Source organism: Balaenoptera borealis, assembly GCF_965194805.1.
Source record: "Balaenoptera borealis genome assembly, chromosome: 17".
Lineage (NCBI taxonomy): Eukaryota > Metazoa > Chordata > Mammalia > Artiodactyla > Balaenopteridae > Balaenoptera > Balaenoptera borealis.
In genome coordinates, this window is record NC_138876.1 from 39,722,588 (window position 1) to 39,736,425 (window position 13,838).

At 40.0% G+C, this 13,838-nt stretch overlaps 1 protein-coding gene and 1 long non-coding RNA gene across 5 annotated transcripts; one reads left to right on the forward strand and one right to left on the reverse strand.

The window, feature by feature from the left end:
- Positions 1 to 28: 28 nt before the first annotated feature.
- On the reverse strand, positions 29 to 3,970 carry LOC309615177. Its single transcript, XR_014236592.1, has 3 exons — positions 3,830 to 3,970; positions 3,207 to 3,239; positions 29 to 2,266 (listed from the first exon to the last, which is right to left on the reverse strand). It is a non-coding gene; the product is annotated as an uncharacterized lncRNA (long non-coding RNA).
- UQCRB (ubiquinol-cytochrome c reductase binding protein) lies at positions 3,753 to 8,360 on the forward strand. 4 transcript variants are annotated; one of them, XM_082364514.1, is made up of 5 exons: positions 3,836 to 3,879; positions 6,376 to 6,447; positions 7,108 to 7,199; positions 7,304 to 7,472; positions 8,147 to 8,360. In XM_082364514.1, the coding sequence occupies exons 4-5, from the start codon at positions 7,311 to 7,313 to the stop codon at positions 8,222 to 8,224; spliced, it is 240 nt and encodes a 79-aa protein (XP_082220640.1). In that variant the 5' UTR covers positions 3,836 to 3,879; positions 6,376 to 6,447; positions 7,108 to 7,199; positions 7,304 to 7,310; the 3' UTR covers positions 8,225 to 8,360. The 4 variants fall into 4 exon arrangements, with proteins under 4 accessions (XP_082220638.1, XP_082220640.1, XP_082220641.1 ...); XM_082364515.1 differs by lacking the exon at positions 3,836 to 3,879 and adding an exon at positions 5,648 to 5,941; XM_082364512.1 differs by lacking the exon at positions 7,108 to 7,199 and having other exon boundaries at positions 3,753 to 3,879; positions 7,306 to 7,472.
- The last annotated feature ends 5,478 nt before the right edge of the window (positions 8,361 to 13,838 follow it).

Consider the following 13,838-nt stretch of genomic DNA (forward strand, 5'->3'; position numbering starts at 1 on the left):
TTCTTACAAGTTCCTGGTAAGTTAATTCGTCTTTGACTCAATCATTTCCTTCTTGGGAAGAAGAGAATTAAAATATAGCAAGCTTAGAGAAAGAGAGTCAGTTTACTAGGCTGGTGTGTTGTCCTTCTGGTGAAGATGAGAACAGTGGAAGATTTTCCTTTTTATTTTCAAAGTCTTTTAAAGTGGTTTCATCACAAGACAGCTCTATTTTCTTTGAAGTGTTAGGAGTTTCTGGAGCAGGCTATATTATCCATCTGCTATCTACTGCTCACTTAGATTATGCTACAGAACACATTCGATTTTGGATTATCTACACTGTTACATTTCTGAGCAAAGATAGTCAAAGTTGCCCATAGCTGGCTACTGAGAATCAGGAAAGGAAAAGGGATAGGGAGAAAAGTTGTTTGAAGGTGAGCAATGAGACATAGTAAAAGGCCATAACAAACCTTTGACTTTTTGCCAGTGTGTAAAGATTTGAAGCATGCATACTGTTTTTGTTTTTTCCATTTACCATTTAGACATGTAATCCTGGGCAAATGATTTAACCCGTGCGTCTGATTCTTTATTTGTAAGGTGAGGCGTCCTGGCTTCACTTACCTGCCTTAGGATCATGAGATTGAGTAGACTGTTAACACTGGTGGCCCCCAAGGAGCCACCCCTGGTATTTGCGCTCGCACCGTAGCCCCCTCCCACACTGACTCAGCCGGTGCGCTCTGCTTCGTGGGACACTTGTGCATCTGTGCTTGTCCTCTTGGAACCCTGAGCCAGGATGGAAAGAGGTCTGGTGATTCTTGGAGAAATGAGGTAGAACAAGACTCCTGACCAAACCTCAGCTATTCCGGCTCTGCCACCTGAGCACCAGGTAAGGGAGTGAAGAGGCCGTCTTGGATATTCCAGCCTCAGCAGATACCACACGGAGCAGAGCTACCCGGCCGAATTCAGAACTGGGAGAAACAAAGTGTTTTAAACCACTAACTTTGGGGGAAGTTTGTGTGCATTAGGGTTTTGTGTGCTGGATATCCTGAAACCTTGTGAGAAACTAAATTCATAATTGGTCAGGGCCTTCCTGTTGGTGTATTTTATTCATTCGCTCAACAGACATTTGAGTTCCTAGAATACAGTGGTGAGTGTGGCATGGATATGTGCCTTCATGGAGTTCTCTCATGGACGAGATCAATAAACAGGGAACAAGGAAGAAGGTTCAGTCAGGAGGCAAAGCATGGCACCATCCTGCCTAGTCTTTCTATGGCTCAGAACCTCATTTTGCCTTTATTATCAACCCACTCAGAACAGGCTAGCTGTGCTGCTGTAATGAACAGCCCTAAAACCCCAGAAGTTTTTACTTCATACATGTCCAACTTGGGGCCAGAAAGTTTCTGCTCCACATCATCTGAGTGGCAGAGGTTGATGGAGCTTCCACCATGTCTGAAATGTAGCCAGTCTATGGAAGGGGAAAGGAATGTGAAAAATTGCTCTTAAAAACGTCTCACATTTTTCTTGGCCAAAGCACTACATGGCCATGCCTAGCTTTAAGGGGGCAGAGAAGTGCCATCCTGCCATATGCCAGAAGGAAAACCAAAAATAATTTTTGAATCGACACTAATGGCTACCAGCAAACATCCAGGCTCTCTAGGCTTAATGCCTGTAGGAGCTGGATTTTGTGACAGTCCTGGGTATAATCCCTTGACAAGGTCTTCCTTTTCTTGCCACCTTCACCCTGTAACCAGAAAAACTTGAAGGGTAAGGAGGGAGGGAGAAGAGTTTACTGAGTACTTCTTTTTTATTTAATTTAATAATTTCTTTAAAATTTATTTATTTTGGCTGTGTTGGGTCTTCGTTGCTGCGTGCGGGCTTTCTCTAGTTGTGGCGAGCGGGGGCTACTCTTTGTTGCACTGCGTGGGCTTCTCATTGCGGTGGCTTGTTGCAGAGCACGGGCTCTAGGCGCATGAGCTTCAGTAGTTGTGGCACTCGGGCTCAGTAGTTGTGGCTCACAGGCTTTAGAGTGCAGGCTCAGTAGTTGTGGCGCACGGGCTTAGCTGCTCCGCAGCATGTGGGATGTGCCCGGACCAGGGCTCGAACCCATGTCCCCTGCACTGGCAGGCGGATTCTTAAACACTGCGCCACCAGGGAAGTCCCTACTGAGTACTTCTTCTAAGGCGATGTGCCAACTTACAAATGTACTGCATTTCTTCATATCTTCCAACTTCACTTTGGCTAGTGTAGTCTGGGAGCAGCCATTCATCACCTTTTAGTACTGCATATAGCGCTGAGTAATATTGAGAAGTTGTGGTGGCACAGAGAAAAAGAAAAAGGCAGAAGGCAACAGAATTTTAGAATTGGAATGTGACTAAGACCATTAAACCTTTTGGACTTACAATTAGATTTACAATTAGCCATTCTATACTGTCCCAGGTCTCAGGACGGAAAAAAACAGAAGTAGATATTGGTGGGTAGTTGCTATGGACTGAATTGTGACCCCCCCCACCCCCAAATTCATATAATGAAGCTCTAACCCCCAATGTAATGGCATTTGGATGGGGCCTTTGAGAGATAATATAGGTTTAGATAAAGTCATAAAGGTGGGGCTTTCATGATGGTATTAGTGTCCTTGTAAGGACACAAAAGAGCTTGCTCTCTCTCTGCCATGGGAGGACACAGTAAGAAGGCAGCCCTCTACAAGCCACAGGGAAAGAGTTCTCAACTAAAACTGACCCTGCTGGCATGTTGATCTTATGCTTCTAACCTCCAGAACTGTGAGAAAATAAATTTGTTTTTTAAGCTACTCGGTCTACGGTATTTTGTTACCATAGACTGAGCTGACCCAGACAGTAGTGGTGGCAGAAGTTCATCAGTAACTGCCTAAGCATCAGTCATGCTAACTTGGATTGTTTTCTGTCCCTAGAGTGGTTTTTTTTCCCCAACTTTTGAATCTCTTTAATACACCTGGAGTTTATTTTGATGAAAGGTGTAAAGAGGGGGTCTGACTTGTCCCCTCTCCCTGCTTCACCCACTAACCAATTACTTTGTTCTGCATCCTTTAGTAAAATTCTCCTCCCTCAACAATTTGTGATATTGCTGTCCCTAGGTTTTTATACCTAGACTTAACATGTTGGGACTGAGACCTTAAAAATGTACTTTTACCTAAAAATTGCATTCGAATTCTGCTATACATCTCAGATTTAATATTAAAAATTTTTTCAACTAACCTTCCACTATAATGGCTTGAGGTAGAACTTCACCTGGAGGAAACAAGGCGAGAGAGGGTTAGTGCCTTCTGGATTAGTGGTGTAGCATATAGCCCTAGAATTAAGGAGTGCCGAAGTTTTATCTGGATTCTCAGATGCTGGAAGATGAATCCGGATTCTTCCTAGCTTGTGTGCCCTTGGACAATTTATGCAACCTTTCTGAGCCTCAGTTTCCTCTTCTCTACAATGGGTACAATCATAGTATTTATCTCATAGGTTTAGAATTAAATGAAAATATGTCCATGAAACGCTTAGCGTGTTGCTTGTCACAAAGGGCGCAATTTATACTGCCCAAGCTCTCAAAGCTCGTCAGCAACAGAACCAGGCTGAAGACCGGGTGTCCTAATTCCTTGCCTAGTGTTTTTTCCATCTTGTCACATGGAATGCCTCTTGGAACCAGGGGCGGGTCCAAGCCTATGGGACTGCTGTAATTCTTGCGGAGAGGGGCGCGGGGCAGGTGCCGAACGCCGGCCGCCAGAACTGCGCCTGCGCGTGCACCCTCTCTCTCTCCCACCCCCGCCCCTCCCCGCGACTTTGACGTAATACGCCTGCGCACTGGGCCTTGCGCGACCTCTAGGACTTACCCAGCAGGCAACGGTTCTGTCTCGGGTTAAAATGGCGAGTAGGCCTGCCGGTAAGTGAGCGGTGTCCTGCTTAGCGGGCATCGCCGTGCTCAACCTTTTATTCTCGCAGCAACTTGCTCTTCTTCCTCTGCTCTCTCTAAATGGCCAGGTTTGCGGCAAAAGGGAAGGCGGCGGCTCCAGGCCGCCTGAAGGAGGCCTTGGCCTCACGCCCTTGCTGTCTCCAGGCCCGGCTCGTTTGGGGATGGGATCCGCTGTTGGTGAAGGTGCCCGCGGTGGCTCCCACAGCCCTGGCGCTCCGGCCTGCTCGAGCTCGGCAGCCCTTCCCCTCGGCCTTAGAAGAGTTCAGGGGTACCAGGAGATAATTAGTGGCTGACTTTCAACCCAGGTGAACTGAGTGCTTACTGTGAGCCAAGCGCTGTCATGTGCGTTATTAGCTTGATAAACTCTCCTGCCAGCGCGAGGAAGATGGTGCTAGTTTCCCTTTTCGGCTGGTAAGATAACTGAGGTGAAGTGACCGGAGGAAATAGGATTGGAAATCTCAATCTCGTTCCACCTCTCGCGCTTCTCAAACTGGGAATTAGAGGCAGCTGAGCAAGGGTTACAGCGAAGCGTCAGTTTAACCTTGGCTTATCTGGAAAGTCAACTTGATCTGTGGATTTGGAGAAACTTGTATTTATTACAGGCACTGGAACAAATGTATTTATTATGGAATAGGATGCAGAAATTACCGGAATACTTAAAACAGAACGTGAAAAAAGTGCAGTTTTCCCTGTGTGGGGGTTTTTTTTTGTTTTTGTTTTTTGCCAATCCCTGCCCTCTGGCGGTATAAATTGGAATAGCTTTAAAAAATGTTGGTCCCTTTCTCCCTGCCTCCAGCAATTGTGAAGCTATTAGGAAACATCAGATTGCCAGAAAAATTCGTTAACCTAAACGACATTGAGCTTTTGGGGAGTGGGGGAGAAATTTAAGAATTCATTATTTCATTAACTTGGCAAATACTGTAGGCGTTCTGCTTCTGCCCTGTGTTTGGAAACTAGATAGACCTGGCCTCAGCCCTATTACTAGCTGCCTCTGATCTTGGATGGGATAATTTATGTAAGCCTTATTCCTCTTCTGCAAGGATAGGCGTGTTGTAAATAACTCTAGCTAATGATGGTAAAGTAACTAGAATAGTGCCTGGCACACAGTAAGTGTTCAATCAATAGTAATCATTATTACCATCACTGGTAAATATGTTTACAAATAATTTGTATCCTATAAGTATGTTTGTATATTGTTGACTCTTTGGTTAGTTGTTTTTCCGTAAGTAACGTTATACATAGTGCTTAATTTCCAAGGAGATTCACCAAAGCTGTGATGTACTAAGGAGAGGTTGAAGTAAAAGGAGAGTTTGTTTTCCTTCTTTGGTAAGGGGCTAGCCCTAAGACAAAACTTTAAAAGAAAATTTAAACTTGCCATACCTCCCCTTGTGTACCACATGTGTCCTGTAAACATCAGGCACTATCATGTTGCCCTTAGGTCCTACTGGGTAACCCATCCTTCTCAGTCCTGTTCCCCAGAGAGTTTTAACATTACCTATTTTTCCTCATCCATTTTCAAGTATCCATTCCCTCAGCGGAAAGTTAACTGCTTGGGAGTAGGAAAATGTGCTTCTTTTACTAGTCCATATTAATATTAAATGACTGACTAATGGTATCAAAACCCTCCCAGAAATACATATATTTTTAAAGAGAGTAGCCAAGTGAAATAAAGGTAATGTAGAATAAAAATTTTGGAGGATGGGGGTCATTTAGATTTGCCAGTGTATGCTGAAATCTCATCTTTTCATACAACTCCAACTCCCTTGAAAAGTTTACAGTTATTTCTTGTAACCCATTTCTGAAACTACAAATGATGGAGAAGTTCCCAGTTTCTTTTTCATCCCCCACCCCTCAATTCTGATGGTAGCAGGGGGACAAAAAGGAATGGGATGCTTGACTTTGAGGGGCTGGAGTGGCCCTCCGAATTCATGGGTTCCACATTCGAGGATCCAGCCGACCTCCTGATGGAAAATATTTGGGAAAAAAGTTCCACAAAGTTTAAAAAAGCAAAACTTGAATTTGTTGCTCTCAGGCAACTATTCACATAGCATTTACATTGTATTAAGTATTATAAGTAATCCAGAGATGATTTAAAGTATACAGGAAGATGTGCTTAGGTTATATGCAAACACTACACCATTTTATGTAGGGGACTTGAGCCTCTCGGATTTTGATATCTGAGGGGGGTCCTGGAATCAATCCCCTGAGGATATCGAGGGACTGTAATTGTACCTACGGAGCTTTAGTACATTAAGTGTTTGAGTTTATCCTTTTTTCCCCATGACTTAATTGCCCAATTTTTTTACCTGCAATACTTTTGCTCATAGATAAAATAAGCTATTTTTATCTACAATATATAGGGTATATGCTTTTAAAAGAAATTCCTTCCTGTGTTTGCATTTTTTAACTGGTTGCTTATGTACTATGTAAGTGAATTGTTAGCAGTTAACAGTGTGACAATATCAGTTGCAGCATCAAGCAAGTGGCTGGAGGGTATTCGAAAATGGTATTACAATGCTGCCGGGTTCAATAAACTGGGTGAGTATTTGTGCTTTCTTCTGTTTTTTTTTTTTTTTTCTTTTTCTGAGAGTAGTGCTTTTGCAAGAGTTATCGTGGATCCCAAAAATACGTTAACTAATTGCACCTGTGTACATTAGAAATCTTAAAATTAGGTCACATTTTATTGTTAAATCCATTTCGTTTTTATTATTATGAGAAGAGAGGGATGGAATTGACTCAAATGTATGAGCTGGAAATGATTTATGTTCTTGAAATATGGTAGCAGGACATTTTCCTTATTATATGTTCCCTCTCTCAACTCCTCCGCTTAGCATTTTAAAATTTAAGTTGTATGAACTTCGAAAGTAGAAATTTTTCAAATGTTAAAATTGTCTGACATCTTTACAGTTATTTGATGCCTGAACTATTTTTTAGAACTTTATACTTTGCCATGAACTTCATCTTTTGTAATTGAAGCATGAGGGCAGCATCATTAAATGTTACTGGTTCCTTAGTACACTATCATTTTAAGATTCTTTAATACCTTGATCTCAGAATTAAAGTATAAGAAAGTAGAGATATAGTCTATTGATATGTGTTTAAAAACAAAGTAGACATTTTAAATGATTTTAAAATTGCTGTAGATAAAATGTGAATTTTGTGGCAGTGGATTTTAAAAGACTCATATTGTTTCCACAGTACCATTTAAGAAATAATCCATTAAATAACCCATTATTGTGTGTGAGATGCATTGAGTTTCCATGATACCTAACTCTTCATATTACCACCCAAGTTAAGTAAATGACTTAGGTTATAAGTCATAATTTTACTCATTTTTTAGAAATTCCTTAGTTTTGAGATGCATATTCAATCTTACTCTCTTGTTTTTTATCATAGGCTTAATGCGAGATGATACGATATATGAGAATGAAGATGTAAAAGAAGCCATAAGAAGGCTTCCTGAGAACCTTTATAACGACAGGGTGTTTCGCATTAAGAGAGCTCTGGACCTGACCATGAGGCAGCAGATCTTGCCTAAAGAGCAGTGGACAAAATATGAGGAGGTAGAACAGCTCTTTTATATCTGATAATGTTGGTGAAGGATTGAGTATTAGAAACAGATAACACATTCATTTGTATAGTGCTTTAGAGTTCTGAAAGTTGTGTCAAATCAAAATCCTTATGACAATCTGGTGAGGTTAGTAGAGCAAGTGTTAGCTCCATTTTAGAGGTAAACACATTGAGACTTAGAGATGAAGTGACTTCCAGAATCATTAAGCAGGCCGCTGATACAGAGATCCAGGACTAGAATCGAGGTCTTCTGCTTCCCAGGCCATTGTTCTCCCTCTACACTCTGCTTTCTGCTCGGATGAAAAAATGGTGGTGGTCATGTGATCGGCCCATTGAGTGGCCTTCTAGCTCCTGGGAAGGACGCTGTGAAGCAAACCCTCACCCCTTGAACTGCATTGAAACTGGGCCAAAGCTTGTAGGCTCTCATTCCTTTTTCTTTTCTGACAGACTTCTATCTAATAACCTATCAGGGTAGCTTATTACAATATCTTTATGGGTTTTTACATTTTAGAAAAGCAGACAGTTTTTAGTCTGCTTGAGAATATATTTTCTTAAGTTGGAAATTAATTTTGATAGATTTCTTTTGTTGTTTAAGACCTATTGAGTATTGGGGGTATATTAGTATGTAATGGTAGCATATAATATTTTTCTTTTATTCATTCTTTAGGATAAATTCTACCTTGAACCATATCTGAAAGAGGTTATTCGGGAAAGAAAAGAGAGAGAAGAATGGGCAAAGAAATAATCATGTAGTCTAAATCTGGATGCAGCTATCCTAAAGTATTTTTATGAAGTTGGTTAAACCTGAAATGTACAATGTAGAACTATCTGGGCTGTAAATGTATTACTTTAAATAAATCTCTATTATAATTATTGTTGGAGTTTTGGAATTTTAAACCTTATTCCGAATAACTACTGAATTTACTTATCTGTTACAGTTTTTTCCAAACTTGTAAGATATTTTTCAGTTAGTGGTTAACTGCCTCCTGGAGCCCAGAGAAGCCACTTGAATCAGTTTAAGTAGAATGGTCACATCTGGATTGTTAGCAAGATACTTAGAAACCCCAGCAGGGCCTCCCTTGCAAGGATGGAATAGAGCAAGAAACAAGCACCAGTGAGTTTATTTTAGCTGAAGCAAACAGCACAAGCAGACTGGCTCTCAGACTTCAAAAGTTACTGAATGAAAGGAAAGAGGATTCACCCCTTAGTTTGCCAGGATTGGGAAACAGCCTTTTTTCAACCACTGTTGTCCAAATATAATTGCTTTTGCATCCTATCTTTTAAAAAAAAATTATGTATACAACCCCAATATGAGTCTGTATAAGTTATATATATGTGCTCCTGTGTTCATATGTGTATTAGAAAATAAAAAACAGACATTAGAAAAATAGTCAAAAATATAAAGACAGATCATACTTTCTTCCCAGATCCCAGTGACTTTCCACTTTGGAAATGATTATTAAAGTCTATAATAAGCGTTGGATAGTAATAATATTTAAAAGTTTTAAGGCGACAGTCTAATTTTTTAATATAAGTTAGAACCATTCAATAACGTCATCATTCCCACCCCTAAATTCTAAAAAGTTTTTTTGGTGGAAGCGAGAACATGGAACCCCACAGCGAGGGGGGAAGGAGCTGTGTGGAACCTGCAGTCTACACAGTGTCCCACAAGCCACTGCTGTGTGTGGTGGGAACGTCTGATTGGGGTCTTACCTTGAAGAACAAAGCAACAGAATGTGAAGAACAAGTTTTGTGTTATAGAGAGATACTGCAGGTTCAGTTCTAGACCACCACAATAAAGCAGATACCAAAATAAAGTGAGTCACTTGAAGTTTTTGGTTTCCCAGTGCATATAAAAGTTACGTTTATAACTGCAATTAAGTGTACAGTAGCATTGTGTCTAAAAAACCAATGTATACCTTCAGCAAGTTGTAGTAATAACATCAAAAATCACTGATCACCATAACAAACACAATAATAATAAAGTTTGAAATATTTCGAGAACTGCCAAAATGTGACAGAGACATGAAGACTTGCTGGACACAGGGTTGCCGCAAACCTTCAATTTGTAAAAAACACGATATCTGTGAAGCCCAATAAAAGGAGGTATGCCTGTAGTTAAAATTCCTAAAACAGAATCAAAAGCTGGTGTGTACATTTGGCATGTATTTTTTCCATGGAGTGTGATAAGATTTTGGCAAACATACGTTTGACTTTTGCAACGTGTACATAGTGTCTTTAAAAGTTTGCTAAAATATTAGGAAGCCTCATTAAATTCCCTAAGAGCCTATCTTCTCTTTGATACTCGAAACATCTATCCTGAAGTCATTCTTGTCAGTTTTTCGGGGTCTGTCCAAGTTGCCTAGATCCTCATTTGATAATGGTTTTGATCATGATAAGAGCAGTTCTTTAACATGTTTAGTATTTTTGTAAGATTTGTAATTTTACTTTGTAATCTGAATTACACTTTTGGAGCAGTATTGCAAATCACAGAGAAACAAGAAGATGTAGGTAGATGCTGATGTTAAGGGACTGTTCGCTTAAGGGTCTGTTGATTGACTTCTGTCATGATGCTTCCCTATTAGACCTAAGTAGGTAACTAAGATAAATTCTCAGACAACCAAGGACATCCCAGTGTTTCAGTGCTCCAATTTCTTTCTTTTCTCAGATCTTTTCAAATAAATTTGAATCCCATACATTGCTGGTGGCTCATCATCCTGTAGACAGGGTAGTAGAATTAGTCAGAGCCAATTCTGGGTTACACGGCCCAGATCTGAATCCATTCACTTACCGGGTAATTTTAGGAATATGGTTTAACCTCTCTGTGGCTCAGTTTCCTCAGCCCGAAGATAGGGCTAATGATAACCTACTTTAAGGGTTGTTGTGAAAATTAACTGACTTCATTGTATGTCAAGCTCTTAGAACAGTTCTTGGCACATAGTAAGCACTATTCTGACTTGCTAAAAGATTCAGTAATAAGAATAAAAACTGGGCCAAAGCCCAGAGTTCCTATAGCCATAATAATTCTCTATTCACAAACGACAGTATCTTGTTAATATAGGCATCCCCATTGCGTGACTTTGAAAATAACCAAAATAGAATTTAAAGGTTAGGTAAGCATAAAACCTTAACCAAATCCTTGACAGCCTGGTGGGTGAAATGCAAGTGGGTTTACCCATTTGAGCGACATGAATATTAGGAACCACAATAACATGAATACAGTTAAAGGGTGAATGAGATGATACAACAGGAAAAAGGTCCCTTTATTAGAATGAGGTACTAAATTCAGCCACTAGGTGGTGATGCACTACAACTTTCCTACTTAGAGGTGCACTGCACCAGCACTTCTGTAGATCTGTCCATTCTCTGCCCCCACCAACTCCTTCCCCTTCATTTTTCAAGTTGACAACACCTTAGAGGTTTATGGCCATCAGGAGGATTTACTACTAAGCTATATACTGATGTAATGAAATCTAATATATGCTGTGCAATGAATTATGAGATGTTATTTAGTTTCAGGATTTTATTACTTCAATCGGTTTTGACCGTATTTCCTTTTATATGATTGCTCACTCTTTAAACATACCAGATGACTGTATAAGGAACACCTAATAAAGTCTATAGATGTTAAAATATATATGTTTTAATTTATTTGCCATAATTTGTTTAAATCCTGGTTATACTGGTATTCATATTAAAAGCCATAACATGTTAGAATCTGAGCTCTCAGGTCGGATGGTGCCTCTGAATTATATTTTGCTAAGAAATTTCATTGTATGTATTAACAACTGAGCAGGGAAGAAGAACTGAATCATTACAAGGTTGTTAATTTTTAGCGTAGATTCCAGAAAGCTTGTTAATATTTGAGTGGCTTATGTATTATGGCAAACTATTTTAAATGTTATTTTGGATTCTGGCTATATCTCTCCTACAGTTGAAAGAATGTATTATTTGTTTAACTTTGTATTTTAATACATTTGCCTATTTTTGCATAAAATGCCAAAAATGTAATTTCAAAATAAATCCCTGTGAAACTTCTGGTAACATTATTCAATTGAATCATCGTTCTATTAGTATGCTAACTATTTTAAAGAAAATTTTATACATATATATGAACTTGTATTTATAAGTCAAACAAAAAAAAAAGATAATTATTTGTTTTACAAGAGTCAGCTTTTAATTCCTTTCTTATGCATGCATTTAAAGTATGGTTTGCCACTAAACTAGAAACTCAGATCTGATGCCAACAGTTTAGGCTAGTCATCCTTTAAAGGCTCGGGCTCCTCAGCTATAAAATGAAGCGGTTTATGAAATGAGTCGTTATTTCAGGACCAAAACATCCTGGGTCTGTATTTTTAATTTATGCAATTATTGTTAGGATGAACTAATATTGATGGAGTATCAACTTTGTACCAGGCACTGTTCATATGTGGTCCCTTTTAATCCTCCCTGCAACCTTCTGGAATAAGATATAATTACACCCATTGTACGGAATAAGAAACTGGGCTTGTTCATTATATGTATATATTTTTTGGTGTGTGCTTTTTATGTTTCATGCTAGGCAGAAGCTAGGCGTAGGATAGGGTTTCTGAACATTGGCGCTATTGACATTTGGGCTGGGTAGTTCTTTGTTGTGGCGGCTTTCCTGTACATTGTAGGTGTTTAGCAGCATCCTGGTTTTCCCCCAGTTATGACCGCCAAAAATGTCTGCAGACATTTGCTAAATGTCCCCCTGGGGGACAGAATTGCCTCCAGTTGAAAACCACCAGTACAGGGGATACAGAGAGAGAAACCAAGATGGTGGAGAGTGATATGTAAATAGGTATATAAACATGTAAATATATGTAAACAAATGTGTAAATTATCTGTAAGCCTATATACACTGGGTGTTACGGAAACATGGAGAAGGGAAAACTAACTCAACTTGGCAGGTGATCAGAGAAGACCCTCTGACAACTTAGCTAATTCCAAAAGAGTAAGCAAAGCCAGCCAAGCCAAGCAGAGGGAAATCAACAGGAAATGCGCAGAGGCAGGAATGTGCAGGCATATGCCTAGAGAAGAATGGGTGGTTTCACATTGATGGAGTGGCAAATGTCAGCTGGGAGGTGGGGAAATGAAACTTGGAAGGTATATGCCACATTGAGATGCTTGCACTTTGTGAGCAGCAAAGTGTTTGAATAGGTTCTAGCAAGTAAAAATTCCCAGAATTTTCAAGTTGGGTTAAGGGAGATTAATTTTAAAGTTTCTCAATACTGAGCTGCCAATTTGCTTTTCAAGACTGTAATAATTTATACTCCTCTAAGCAATTCACGAGGGCTCTTTTCAATGCACCCCTGCCTGCACTGAGTATTCTCATTAAGAACAACCTTTGTGAATTTGGTTGGAGAAAGGGTTTCTTGTTCAAATTTGCGTTTCTTGGACTGGGTAGTTAAACATTTTTCCATATGCTGTTATCAGGTTGTTTTTCCTCCATAATCAATCTTGTTCATGTCCTTTGCCTATGTGTCTATTTTTATTTTCACAGCATTTTCCTTATTTGTTTAGTTTTCTTCTTAGTTCCTCCCTCTGCCCCCAATTTGGGTCAGTTCTTATCTATTTGTATAAGACCTTTATATATTTAGACAGTACTCCTTTTACTTAAATTTGCTGAAATGATATTTTCTTATTTCGTTGTTTGAATTTTGTTTTGGTTATTTTTTGATGCCTTTTCAACTTTGTTCATGGTGGTTTTTGTCAAATGGAAGTTTCCAATTTTTATGTGGTACAGTCTATCAGTCTTCTCCTCTGTGATTTTGCCTTTAAGGTCATGTTTGAGAAGTCCTTCCTTTACTCCATGGTTATATAAATATCCAGCAAGGTTTTCATCCAGTACTTTTAGCTATAAGAAGTAAAACCATAAACCTTTAATCCCTATGGAATTAGGTATATGGTGTGAGCAGAGTATATTTTTTGAGAGATACTAGGAGGTCCAGTTGGCAAGGCTGGTTGATCAATTACACGTGTAGGGGGTGGAGGTGGGAAGTAGAGAGGAAGGTGAGGAGGGGACCCACTAAGGGGGATCCCTTCAGGATGCAGGCTGGTGATCAGCCCCTTCTGTGGGCTTGTTATTCTGTCAGATTGTTCGCTGTGATGGGCATTCCAGATCCACTCTCTGCACACCTCCATCCCGTTCTGAGCCCCAGGGACTGACCTGTATGGATTGCATCAACGGACACCCTTGCCCTCTGGCTTCCGGCTTGGGCTTGGCCAATGAGAAGTCACCTGCAGAAGAGGGCAGACAAGCAGAGAGACTAGGGTATGTATTCCCCCAGCCCACCCCGGCTACAGGTTGGCAGTCCCTCTCAGGACTCCTGCAGCAT